Source organism: Dipteris shenzhenensis, chromosome 12 (genome assembly GCF_047967505.1).
Source record: "Dipteris shenzhenensis isolate YYH24624 ecotype China chromosome 12, Dip_SZ_1.0, whole genome shotgun sequence".
In the NCBI taxonomy this organism is placed as follows: domain Eukaryota; kingdom Viridiplantae; phylum Streptophyta; class Polypodiopsida; order Gleicheniales; family Dipteridaceae; genus Dipteris; species Dipteris shenzhenensis.
The window spans coordinates 28,249,999-28,264,165 of record NC_141607.1 but is presented as its reverse complement, the minus strand read 5'-3'; the positions used below and the strand labels follow the sequence as shown (position 1 = coordinate 28,264,165).

At 41.7% G+C, this 14,167-nt stretch overlaps 1 protein-coding gene across 3 annotated transcripts in view; it reads right to left on the bottom strand.

The window, feature by feature from the left end:
- Positions 1-11,750, bottom strand: part of LOC147896060 (epoxide hydrolase 3-like) — a 101,621-nt gene extending 89,871 nt beyond the window's left edge. The window contains exons 1-3 of one of the 3 annotated variants that reach the window (XM_087383072.1): positions 11,693-11,750; positions 11,334-11,419; positions 11,121-11,222 (exon numbers count right to left, since the gene is read on the bottom strand). In XM_087383072.1, coding sequence (XP_087239198.1) covers positions 11,121-11,202 — 82 coding nt within the window. In that variant the 5' untranslated portion in view covers positions 11,203-11,222; positions 11,334-11,419; positions 11,693-11,750. Of the gene's footprint in view, positions 1-11,120; positions 11,223-11,333; positions 11,502-11,692 lie in introns of those variants that run through there. The other 2 variants (XM_087383071.1, XM_087383073.1) reach the window with 2 other exon arrangements.
- Positions 11,751-14,167: the final 2,417 nt, after the last annotated feature.

Below are 14,167 nucleotides of genomic sequence, written 5' to 3'. Positions count from 1 at the left end.
GACCTCATTCTGATAAAAATTGGAAAAATGGTGTTTTTGTCATTTTGGCCTGTCTGGGGCCTGTTTTGAGTCTGCTGGTCAAATCTGTCAAATTATACACGTTGAAAATAAACAAATTTCCCACATGCTCTCCCTTCCCCTTTACATTTAGTAGATGAACATAACTTTCACATTCCTCATCCTCTCTCTCCTCCTTGCACTCCTCTTTGCATACCTTATAAGTTCCCCCTCTACGTTCTCCACTATGATAATGAATATATGTTCCAACTCCCCTCCCCTCCCTTCTCCATGCCACCTTACCCATGCGCCCGTCCCTCCCCCTTTCCTTTATCTCCTCTCCCCCCCCTCTCTCCTGTTAACTGCAACCACAACCCAAACTTTCAACCCACCCCACTCCATGACCCCCCCCCTCTCTCTCTCTCAGGTGAATGAAAAGCTCGCAATATTCATGAAAATTGAAAAAAAGCTCATGACAAGAAGCTCACCAAAAAATCACACCCCCTTTGTCTTATCTTAATAAGACTATGTAATTACTGAGAGAGACTAACCTGAGCTGTAGGCTACTCATTCACCCAGTTAAGTCACACAAACCATCCCCACCATAGATTACATCCTAGCCTCCATAGTCCCTACTGTCTATGGTCAACCCAAAACTCCCCTCGAGTGGTGGCAACCTCAATAGGGCAATGCAGACTTGCATGGCTGATGCCTAAAGTGTACGGTGAATGTGTGATGCATTCCAATCTCCTACTTTGTCACCCATTCACTACTACCCCAAATACAATAATAGAGCATTCCAATGGCATGCCACCTGTTATTTCATTAGGTATAATTATTGTCTTTATTGCAACATTGAGACAATTTACAAGAGAACAAACCTAAATGAACCTTTGGACACTATTTATAAGCATTGAATCAGCACACGCACGTTAAACCCTGATCAAACTAGAGTGGTGTTCATTGTAAAGGAAGCTAGAAAGATCATATCCTAACACAATTTCACGAGGGTGCACACAAACTAGTTGGTGGGCCAATTGCCTCACTTGAGTGTTTTATCAAAGTACAGGTCCAAAATACCATTACTATCATAAAAAAGAACAGCTCTTCAGCTTTACCCTTTTTGTCACTTCTCTTCACGGAACACATATCCACTTGCTTGGTAGTTCATTTATTGCCTATCTTTTGAATTAGGATGTTTGCCAAAATAATACATATGTTTTCCTACTATTTAATTGGGTACTTGTTGATGAGGGTCTAGCATTTCAGGGTGGACCTTCATTGAAAGGTTGCCTGTCAGTGTCCCACAAGTGAGACATATCTCTTTATGAGAAACGTAAAAGACCACACCCCACCTGAGTACCCAAACATGGGACCAAACACATAGAAAGCAGACCAACACAGCAACAATTAAAGAGAATGTTTGCAATAGCCTTGGGTGTGGACCTATGAACATGAAAGAGTCGAGAGATATAAGACGACGACAAATTGATAGGCCGCATAGGTTATGTGAGAAGGCCAACCACTAATCCTAGAATAGCCTTTGAGTAGAGCTAACTAACAAAAACCTAAGGGTTAAAATAGAAGTAAAATCAAAGAAATATTGATCACCCAAGCTGAATTTTTAGTCATGAAAATAAAGAGTGGTTTGAATGCCCACAATTTCAGTATGACATGTGGCATGTTGATGTGGTAGCCTAGTGTGGCATGCTGATGTGACAGCCATGACCTGTGGCATGGGACAAATGGCAGCCCATGAGGGTGGTACAAGGCACATGGCAGCCTGTGGGGACATGTGGAGGGCCATGCATAAACCATGGCACCACTTGTCACTGAAGGAACTCCAGCCCCCATATAGCCCACCAAAATCCAAGGGAGCCAGCCATCAATGCTGAAATGGGACAACAAACATTCTTGCTTGAAATAATCAAGTAACCTAGTTCACAGCTCAACATGTATATTGATGTTCAAGCAGTACCATCTTTTAAGACATCTTTCCTCTTTAGACCGCCTATCATGGGGCCTCTTGGAATGATCACCTCCCAGCCAAACCTCTCATATAGCCTCTGTAACTTTCTGCTCCTTTTATAGCAGCACCTTCTGCAACAACTCTCCTACAAGCTTGTTCCCCACTCAGTCCTACAATAGCACATCTCCCTATAAAATCTTGTACCCCCCCTTATGAAATGCTACTTCCTCCCAGCGACTACACTCACATTTCAAGGCAAATGTTTATGAGAATCCATCTCCTTCACAAGTTTTTAAAATAAAAAATTTCACAAGAAGGAGAGGACCCAATGTATGAGAGAGAGAGAGGGAGAGAGAGAGAGAGAGAGAGAGAGAGAGAGGAGTGTGTGTGTACGTGTGTGTTTTCTTTGGGTTCACTATTGGGCACTATGGACTCTATGGAAGGATCGTAATCATGAAGTCTTTGGTGATATAGCTTTCTCCAAGTTATCTTTTTTCGAAACTCTTTGCAGCAATCCTTGTTTAATTGCTTGCAATCACACTATATTGACTAATGAGATGTACTTATCATATAGTGAGATTTTCTCATGATGTAATTGTGCTGCCCTTTTTCGGGTTAGCTGTCATGACAAGAGAAATCACTAATCTGTGATTAGTAGACATTAAAACATTATTGTATATTATACGCCAATGGTGTAACGTGTATATGTATTGGACATCGACCGATGGTGGATCATCTGAGTACATAGGACTATTCGAGCTGGAGCCACTGCTTCAGACGGCATCGAATTTGGACATGTGATACTTATTCTATTAATAAAAATGTGCACACACGTGTCTAGGTCCTAGGGGAAATAGGAAGGGAAGGGTGCATTAAGGTGCATTGAATGGTAGATGCATGGGTCATAGGCTAAGGGTAGGTGTAAATGGAAAGATGGAACTTGAGTGATCTCAAGGGACATTAATGAAAGGGTATCACCTTTTCATTGTGAATCTCATGTAGCATTCTCTCTACCACATTGCATTTATCCACCATCTCTCTCCCACCTTGCATGTAGATCGAATTAGAAACAAGTACTCTCACGAGGGCGCTCTTCCCCATTGGAGGGCCAATCGGCATTCAAATTCTGCATGCATTGCACACATTTGCATTCTTGAGAAGGCTGGTTCTTCACATTTGGTATCAAAGCTTCGACGATCCACCACCGGGACAGCAAGAGATTGCGTGGGACAGAGGCGAGAGGGCACAAGAAGACTACGTGGAAGAGAGCCGCAGAAGGAAGGCACAAGAAGAGTGGAGTGCTACGCGGGAAGGCTGTGTGTGAGCTAAGAGCCAGGTGAAAGGAAAGGATCAGGGCACCGAACGGTGGCTCGTAGATTCCTGCATGAACAATTCCTTGGTTGGCACGTGCACGAACTGAAAGTCGCTGCAACAGGCTAGAAGGAACTTGGCTGCAAAGGGCGAGCCTAGAAGGAGAGGCGTGAGTTTTGGAGCAAACCATGCATTTCGGAGGCTCCAAGGCAAGGGATTTCTCTAAATTTTTTGGTCTTTGAACGGCGGGGAATGGGGTGTCCTAACGGGGTGACTCCCCCTCCGTGCAAATAGACCTTTGAAACCCTTAAATCATGGGGAAAAGAGACCCCCCCCGTTCTCCCCAACGGAAAGTCGGATTGGAACAATATTTTAAGGGGGTGATCCACCCATCAAGTACCCCCTATAACGGTATCTAGAGCTCCAATCCACTCAAAATAAGTAGTCCAAACGGAGCGCACCAGTTTACAGTAGAAATACAAGAAGAAAAGCTTAAAAAAGAGAAGGAAGAAGAGGTCATTTCAAGTGTTTTCTCAACACAAACGAAGCGAGAGTCGGATAAGTACCACCAACTCTACAACAGTTGACTTTTGCTGTAAAATAAAACCTTTCTTAAAATTACAGCAAGTCATTTTCTCTCTTGTATTACTAAAAGGAAAGAATGGAAGGGGAAGGGATATTTAATAATGAACTTGTCCATTTTCCTCCACTACCAGAAGGAGATAGGGAGAGAACACCAACACATTCTCCTGAAGAGGATGATGTAGATCAGAGTTTTACACATATTGAGTATGATAACCCACGTATAGAATTACCTTCATCTCTTCTTTAAGAATCTCTTGATAGGGAGTCTTTCCTTTAGAAATGAAGGGAGAAACAAGTTCATCCAAGAGCAAGGCACTGAGTTTACGCCTTTAACTCAAAATCCCGTACACATGGATTATAATCCAAGTGCAAGAGGGAGAGAGGAGTCTCCCGTTGATAAGCTGGTTTCTCAGCTTAGCCATATGATTGAACAGTCGATTATGACAAAATTAGGAACTAAGAGAGTGCTAGATTTTGGGGATGACGTTTTAAGTACCCCCTCAAGGAGAGCTAAATTCCAACCCCAAGAGAGAATAGAGTTCCCAAAGTATGATGTAGCAAGAGAGGCAGATAAAATCCTCAATTGGATTCGCCATTTTGAGCTATGTTTTGCCCATCAAAATAAGACCGACCACGAGAAGCTTGCTCTTGCCACACTACATCTACAGAAGGATGCTTTGATGTGGTGGTCTTTATCACAAACGGAAAAAGAGCCTATTCTACAATGGTCCAAATTTGTAGAGCAGCTTAAGGCCACTTTCGTGCCTCCGAGACATGAAGAAGAATTGACCTTCCACTGGGAAAGGTTCAGGCAATTCGAAAATGAGAGTAACGCTGAATTTAGAGGTAGGTTCTGAAAACTCTCTTTAGAGTTACCTGAGAAGAGCGAGGATGATAGAAGGAAGAAGTATTTAGCAGCCCTAACCCCGAAAGTGAGGAATGAGGTTGAAATGTTCAACCCAACCACCTTGAAAGACCTCACTAAATTGGCTGAGATTGCTGAGAGAAAATTGAATCCTCGTAAACCCTTCAACAAAGGAAAGGAGAAAGCTATTGTACAAAATGTTAACAGCCAATCACATCCTGGATGGATACCATTTCCTTCCATGACTGACGATGAGAAGAAAAAGCTAATTAAGGAGGGTAAATGTTTCGGATGTAAGAAACATAAGCCAGGGCATCCATGGCATAAATGTCCTACTCTATTAGCCAAAATTGCCAAAACAAATTTTGTAAAAGGAAAAGGCAAAGCATCCAAGCAGGAGGGTGAGGCTTCTACCTCCTCATTCTAGGACTCTAAGATGAACATAGAACTGAGAGTAAATGCTACCCATTTAGCCAACACTGATGTATGGATGTGTGAATTGAATAGAGAGTAGGCATATTCATTGTAGAGTATGGACAAAGAATAAATATTTTTCTCCTCCGTGTAGAGCGTTTGATAGGATAAATAGGGCTGAAATAGAAGAGTTGGAGAAAAAGATTGAAGGTCCATAGTTTCTATAGACTAAGTAGCTCTCCATCGCAAAATCATCCATAGCCAAGGTCTACCTAGTTCAATGAAAAATTTGGGTGAGAGGGTCGTTTTAATACTGACCAGTTTGTTGAGAATGTGTTTCAGCTTATTGTAAGTAGGTTATTGTAAAGAGATTTCAGCAGCTAAGTATTTAGAAGAGGATTCTGAGCATGAAGAGATACTGAAAAGGCACTGCAGTGGTACTTTTGCATTTTGAATATTCAGCATCAAGAGGAATCAGAACTTGAAGATGGGATTTAAGTTCTGATTCAGAAGAGAGAGTGTACTACCAAGAGAAGATTATTTGCAGATTATGAAGAGGAGATGCAAATGCAGAAGTAAAAGAGAAAAGCGTACGCAAGAGAAAGAGACAAGAGAGGATCCAGAAGAGGACTTTTGCCCATTCAAGTAGGAGGGAGTGTCATGACAAGAGAAATCACTAATCTGTGATTAGTAGACATTAAAACATTATTATATATTATACGCCAATGGTGTAACCTGTATATGTATTTATGATGGACACCAATTGATTTGTTATGGCGGAGGATCATCTGAGGAGAGGACTAGTTGAGCTGGAGCCACTGCTTCAGATGGCATCAAATTTACATGTGATACATATTCTATTAATAAAAATGTGCACACACGTGTCTAGGTCCTAGGGGCAATAGGAAGGGAAGGGTGCATTAAGGTGCATTGAATGGTAGATGGGTCATAGGCTAAGGGTAGGTGTAAATGGAAAGATGGAACTTGAGTGATCTCAAGGGACATTAATGAAAGGGTATCACCTTTTCATTGTGAATCTCAAGTAGCATTCTCTCTACCACAGTGCATTCATCCCCCTAGAAAAACCGGTAAGCCAAAAGATTACATCAAGAGAAAATCTCCATGTAGGACAAATATACATCATAATCTATGTAGTGAGTTTGCAGACAATTGAAGAGCGATTGCTACAAAGAACGATGCAAGAAAACAAAAAAACAAAAGTACAAAGAGCTGGATCACCAAAGACTATGATTTCTATCTTTCCAGAGAGTCTAGAGAGTCCAAAGTGCCCAGTAGTGAACCCAAGAAAAGAACTCAAAATCCGACCATAGACGATAGATCCCAAACAACCTAAAAATCTTGCCAAAAGTTGTCTGAGAAAATCTCAGTCTCTATCTCTGTCGAAGGATGCCCAAGAAGCTCCGTGTCTCGGGGCAGTGCCAAAAAATATGAGATACAGATTCTCTTGGAGTTAAACACCTATGACAAATAGCCGGAGCAATATGTCTGCATGATAAAAGCTGTCCAGATGGAACAACCCCCAACAGATTGTTATATGAGACATCTTCAAAGGATGAATGGACGAGTGTACATGAAGAAGAGCCTATTCCCGAAGCCTGTCTCTTGAAGTTCCAAAGGGAGTACTGGCTGAAATGGTTGAAGCATCCGAGTAATGATCTGCCATACAGGATGATAATGCATTCCTAAACTATATTTTTGAGCAGCCAAAGGGAAAGATAAAAGTGCCATCATCATGAATGACATCTGCCACAGAGGAATTTCCTTTTGAATTAAGAAAATACGAGCATCTGGGCTCCTATCAAGCCAACGGTTGAGAAAAAACCTTGGACCAATGGATGTTCTCCGCTCGCAAAGAATTATCCTAAAAGGAATCTCGACCATGCCAAGCCAGATGTGAGAGAATATGTTTCCAATCCAAAAACATTTGAGTAACAATAAGGCAACCTTTGACCTTGCCTTCAATATTGCCCAACGGAAAATCCCATTGAGAGGGTTGCCAATAGCCAAATGCAGGAGTAGTGAGTTTCGAGGGTGCTGCCATGTGAGCCTCTCCAACCGGGTATTAGGCTCCCAAGGGCCTCCCAGCTCTACTTGGACATCTTAAAGGACCTCCTTGCTACCAGCAACTCTACAACAACCTTTAATTTTGCTAGGCTAGCAGCATATAGAGTCAAAGATTGATTTTTACTAAACTTGTATACTAACAAACTAAGGGACAAAAGGACACTTACCATGGATGGGTTTCAGAAGCCTTGAATAAAATGGCTTGGGTAGTAGTAGATTTACATTGTATTCTGCAAAGCTTTTTGAAGTGGCGTCAAAGAACTAGAAGCACATAGTTATGCTAAATTAGAAACTTGCATTGGCTAAGTGTTATTAATATATATATATATAATTCATCAGATTAGAATATATCCAATCTTACAAATAACATTTTTTAACATCCAATCTTACTGATGTGTGAAAGCAATGGTAAATGTGCACGCATCTTCCCTCGGGATTGGAGAGCCCTTGGAGCCCTGAGCACCCTAGCCAGGCTATCTATTGAGACACTGTTGTGTATAAAGACTTACTGCTTAGCCTAGAGTTTCATTTTTATGTCTTGTACATAGCTCCAGCTATAGTCTAAGTCCTTCCAATTTGGAAGGTCTAGTATTTGATTGTAATAAAGAGCCTGGATAAAAGGGGAGGGGTTGGGGGAAATGTCTTGGCCCCTAATCATGTGTTCATCTTTTCTCAAGCACTATTATTCATTTTACGTTATGTCTTGCAAATACATTAAGTAATGCAAAATTTCGCAATCTTATCTTTCCCCTTCCCCATTAAGAGAGCATAGAGAGCTTTCATTGGTAATGGAACCTCTTTGTGCTCTCTTAAAGGGAAACGAGAAAGATTGCTTTATATAAGCTTGTGGAATGTTGCTTTATTTTATAGATTTGCAAGACGGAGACTGAAATGTACAATATTGCTTGAGAAAAGATACTGTAAATATTACCAGCGCCTCCCAAAATTGAGATCAAACTGAAAGGACTCCGACTATAGCTGCAGTTTGTTGGAATATGAAGCCAAAGTGAGTCAAAAATGTGTGTTCTAGGTAGTCTAGGTGGTGTTTTATAGTCTAGTGAGTCCTAGACATGCCACGTGTCATATTGGGAGATATCTCATAGACATTGTGACTTTCTAGAGTCTAGTGTCACACTATATAGTGCTGTACTTGTCTATTATCTAAAATATCAGTCAACATCAAGCTATCTACATGTGAGTATGTTGGTTATCATTGCCTAGCACTTGTTCTTTCATTTTCTTTCCATTTTTCCTTTCCATTATGCTTTTCATATTTCCATTCCATTCCTAGTTAGCTTGGCATTCTCCTACCACCATGTCTCTTCATATGGTATCAGAGCCATGTTCCTAGCCCTGCTCTCTCTTTTCCTTTCCCTTCCAAGAGGTTGAGATGAAGGAGGCAAATGAAGCTACTCTACTTCCTCCTCCTTGGAAGGCTGCCCTCTTCTCTCCTTCCTTGAGCTCTAATCTCCCACCTCTCTTCTCCTTCCTTCAGCTACATCTTTCTGTGACTTGTGGATGATGTTCTACTTCTATCTGGAGCTAGAAGCAGAATCACGGCTTTGTGTCTTCAACAAACTTGTAGAGGACCTTGAGTACTGCAAATTTGGTTTTTACATCATTGCAAACCGAGTTTTCTATGAAAAGTTACAGCCCTTGCAAGAAGTGACGAAATTTGTTTCTGTGTGCGAATTTTGTTCTGGTGCTCAATGATTTGACAGCCCAAGCATGATGCAGTCAGCTCAACGTGGAGCTGTCCATCCTCTTTATCGTTGACCTTTGATCCAGCCTACCATTTGCTCCTTTTGACCGACATTGACCGACATTCTATTGGAGCTGCTTCGAGCTTGATGTCAGCTCTAAAAACACTTCCCAACTTCTCTGATTACTGCCCGACTGTCCTTGGTGCCCAAGCTCCACTTTTGACTGACGCTCCAAGTGCTCGTGACACCTCTCATCTCTACTTTGACATCGGTGACTCTCCCTTAGCCATTTTGAGGGTCACTATGTGAGTGCTTCATCTAGCTACCCCATGGACTTCATCGATACATCTTTTGGGGCATTCTTGCCTAGCGCTTCTTTGACATCGTCATTGTCTCTTGAGAAAAAAATCCATTAGAATGAGAGGGTGGGGGGGGAAGGGGAGGGCTAAATGGGAGGAAGGGATAATTTGGCACGTATCCTTTTGAATTTAGGAGACCCATTAAGAGATTCCCCCATACATTGAATTTAGGAGCGAATAGATAGCCTTGCTAGGTGCCATGGTTCATGCATGGCCCTCCACATGACCTCACAGATGGCCATGTGTCCTATGCCACCTCATGGACTACCTTGTGTCTCATGCTACATGTCATGGCTGCCACAACATCAGGCCATGTCATCATGCCACGTTATCAAGCTACCACATCAGCATGCCACGTCAGACTGCGAGGTTAGCATGCCACGTGTCATGCTCAAATTGTGAACTAAGGTTATTTTAACCAATTATTATTTGCGTGACTCAAATTTCAATTTGGGTGATCAATATTTTTATTTTGATTTTTTTTTCACCCTTAGGTTTTTGGCATTTACCTCTATTCAAAGGGCTAGTCCAGGGTTAGTTTGAGTTTGGTTGGCCTTCCCACATAACCTATTAGACCTATTAGTTTGTCGTCTTGTCTTCTATATCTTTGACTCTTTCATGTCTACAAGCCACACCAAAGGCTACTGCAAACAATCACTTTAATAGTTGTCGTGTTTGGTCTGCATTCTATGCATATGATTGGTCCCATATTTGGGTACTCGGGTGGGCTGTGGTCTTTACGCTTCTCATAAAGAGATACGTCTAAACTCGTGGGACAGGATTGCTTGTGACCCCTTCAATGGAAGTCCACCCACAAATGCTAGACCCCTAGCCAACTAGTACCTAAATGAACAATAGGAAAACATATGCATTCTTTTGGCCAACATAAGAACTTGAATTTTCAAAAAATAAAGATTTGCAATAAATGAATTTACTAAGCAAGTGGAGATGTGTTTTGTGAAGAGAAGTGACACCTGCAGTCACTTGGTCTAATTCAAACTTTGCACATACCATGGAAATGCACCAATATCTACACACCAAGTGATAATAGAACATTAGTTCCCTCATTACAGGACAATGTGGGTGTGGGTGGCAGGTCAGGCCTTGCTCCTTAGGGACGTTTGCACCTATGACAAGTTTATGTTTGAACATGAGAAGGAGACCATAAGAAAGAAAACACCTTTTAGATTATGAAAGCGTGAAAGACATTACAGGATGAACGCAAGTAGAAGTTTCTGCTTTAACTAAAATACATGGAGCATGCATCCATTTGAAACGAAATGTTCGCCTTCCTTGGAGATTGACCTGACGAGGCACTAACCAAGTCTGGGTTAGATTAGGTTAGTATTCCAATGACAAGAACGTGCTTTGTATTCATATGAGGTCCTTCAGGAAAAACCGAGCAAAGATTGTCTCTCTGCTCTAAACCATAAAGTTTGAACTGTCGTTGCGTACCAGGTATATATGTAGATAAAAGTATTATTGAGTTAATAGCTTCCGAAACACTAATAAGCTCCGGCAAGCGCTTCACATGCACTTAATATGGTGTTTCATCAGAGACTAGACAAACATTAAACCAACGTAGAATCAGAGTGATGTTGTCAGCTAGACAGGATATGAGAAATGGGAAGTAACGCTACAACTTGGAAATATACCTAACACATTTTGTTTCGTAGTTGAACTTATCTTTCAACATTGGATGCGCTCATATCAATTGAAGCGTGAATTGTTGCGCCTGTGAATTCTATCTTCAAGACAGGAGACAAATGAACTATCCTTTTGCAGAAATGAGTGATTAAGCAAGACAAGTCGGAAAACAGGAAGAATAGTACCCTCGCCTTGCTCCGCAATATGCAGGGTGATGCCATTTGTCTTTATGAATCTATGGCAAATTCCAGCGTCTTTTACGCTCATCTCGTGTGCGGAAATGCTACCTGCAGCAATTGCCAAACATAATTGCTTGAGATATTAGTAATAAGACCGCGATCTACGTGAAGTGGCGAGAAAGCGAAGCGTACGTAGATTCAAGCAGTAAAAAATCTCACTCCTAAGACGAAAACAGTCCAGGGTACGATGAGCGAATGAGGGAGGATAGCCTTCTACTCTGTTGCAAACAAGACAAAGAGCATCGACGTAGTAGAGCTGCTTCCCACGTAAGGGATGCTGTCGCTGATTGGCCCTTTGAAATGATCGCCAGCAACGTGCATAGTTAAAAAATGAGGGAGGATAGCCTTCTACTCTGTTGCAAACAAGACAAAGAGCATCGACGTAGTAGAGCTGCTTCCCACGTAAGGGATGCTGTCGCTGATTGGCCCTTTGAAATGATCGCCAGCAACGTGCATGGTTAAAAAATGAGGGAGGATAGCCTTCTACTGTGTTGCAAACAAGACAAAGAGCATCGACGTAGTAGAGCTGCTTCCCATGTAAGGGATGCTGTCGCTGATTGGCCCTTTGAAATGATCGCCAGCAACGTGCATGGTTAAAAAATGCTCGCAAACGCCACTTGTTGGCATCGAGGCAACGATTGTCTCGACGCAGCATTCCCACGCGTGCATCCCGATGCACTCTGTGCCACCTTGCCGGTTCACACGCTCCACGGTGTGAGCACCAAATCGGGCCATAGGGATCGGTTTGAACACGTGGGTGCCCACTCTGCTCTGCCCTTACCCTGCCCGCCACGTGTCCATGTTGCTCTGCTCTAAGCCCCCTTGGCTCTGCTCTTCTCTACCCACATGTTAACATGCTCGAGCACCCATCTCTGCAATTTGCAAGCTCAAGAAAGTAGTCCCTTTGAATAAGGAATTGATGCATTGCATGAAAAGGCAAAGAAGCAAATCATAACATTAATGAAGTGTTTATTTCGGTTCTTACATTATATTCCACTAGAAAGGTATCCATACTTAGTGTATCATTGTTACATGGGATGCCAAACATGCCTTTGGCTAATGATTATGCTTCTCACGTAAATGCCTAGAGAGTTTCTGATGGCACTTAGGAATTATTCTAGAGAGCAAGTGGTTACAAAAATGCCATCTAGTCCATTTTTTTAAATTAGGATCAATGAAAGCACAGATCATAATTGGAGAAACATCTAATTCTTTATGTCACATATTTGAAAGATAATAACTAGGTTACAAAATTTGCACATCTATTGTTCCTCACTAGCAGTGACATTGAGGTTGTCTTTCAGGTAGTGGCAAATTTCCTTGGGAAGGTGCAGCTTGACATAAAGAGAATGATAGTTATTGCTATTTATAGTGCAAGTATAATGAGAGTAAATATTGGAGTTGTCACTGACTTTCAACGTATACTTCCTAGAATGTTGGCCACATATTGCATTAATCACACATGAAGCTCTTGCTATAAGAGATGCAACCAATCAAATTTGGCAAATGGAGGTGGTTAATAAGCTAGCTGCAAGTGGTTGCACCGGCGCGGCCTGTTCTAGCATACAAAAATTAGTTTTATGGCTCTTTTGAAAAGTTGGAGGAAGCATGAGAAGCTCAGAAAAGGCACTTGGAAAGGCGTACATTTTTTACCTAGAACGGCCATGTCAACACGGCTTGTTCTAGGTTGAAAAAGATGCCTTTCCAAGTGCCTTTTGTGAGTGCATCTTAGTCTTCCAGCAGATCATTAAAAAGGAATTTTTAAATTCTAGAAGATGCAACGCTGTCAGTGCGGCCTGTTCTAGCATAAAACTTTGATAGCCTATATCTTTTAATTGGAAAATCCAAATGAGGTCATGTAGCATATTAGATCAAATGGAAAGATATAACACATCTATCGTCTTTGTCTCAACATTTAGTAAGGTTACTTACATAAAAATAAGCATTTTATGAAGCTATGGCTATACCAATTTTAGAGCTTGATCGCCCATTTTAGGCTATTGTTTTTCAATGGTGCAATTAGTAGGATAGCCCAATTAGGCACGCCTTTTCAAAGGGGGGCCTTTGAAAAAATTTGCATTTTGAAGTGCATGTAATAGTGTTGATGAAGTCTTTTTTAGTCTTCAAGCATAGCAACAAGCATAGAAAACCAAATGAAAATTTTAATGCTAGAACAAGCCGTGCCGATGTGAGGCATGTTCTAGATTCATTTGGTTTTATATGCTAGAGGTTTAATTTGGACAAAGGTACACTCCATAGGCACAAAGAACTATTAAAATTTCAAACTTAGAATAGGACGTGCCGACACGGGCTGTTCCAAGTTAAAAAAATCAACAGTTCTTTTTGCCTATGCGTGTATAACCAGTTGATGAATTGAGCCTCTAACAAAGGCAAAGAGATGAAAATTTTAATAAAACTACTATCTTCACACGGCATGGGGGCTTCAAGGCTGTAGTCAGTGGTGGCTGCTGGGGAGAAGACATTGTGACTCTTGATGAGCTTAGGAAGAGCCAGAGGAAAGGCTTATGAGGATGGAGAGGATGAGATAGAGGGAGAGAGGATGAGATAAAGATAGAGAGCTCGGGGTGAGAGCAACAACAATGGTAGAGTGTGAGCTCCTGTAGGAAAAAGGGCATTAGCAGAGAGTAGAGTAGCAGCTTTAGGCGAGTGTTAGAGCTGCAACAAGGAAGTTAAGAGTGGAGAGTTAGAGATTAGAGAGGGTAAGGGATGAGATATCCCTGTGCGGATGGGTGAGAGAGATGACATATGCAACATTACTGTGCCTTTGATCCTAGGGGGGTCTTAATTCGATCCAACTTGGATCCCCAATTAGAAGAGTTACTCATGATGTGCTGTAATAAGGGCACCCACATATCTCAACCAATGGAGATCCATATTACCTTTTCATACCCCTTAGCCATCCTCTGCTACCCTCAAGATATTGATCATGTTTAGAGGAACTATAGCCCTAGGCACCTTAGATTCATAAGTCA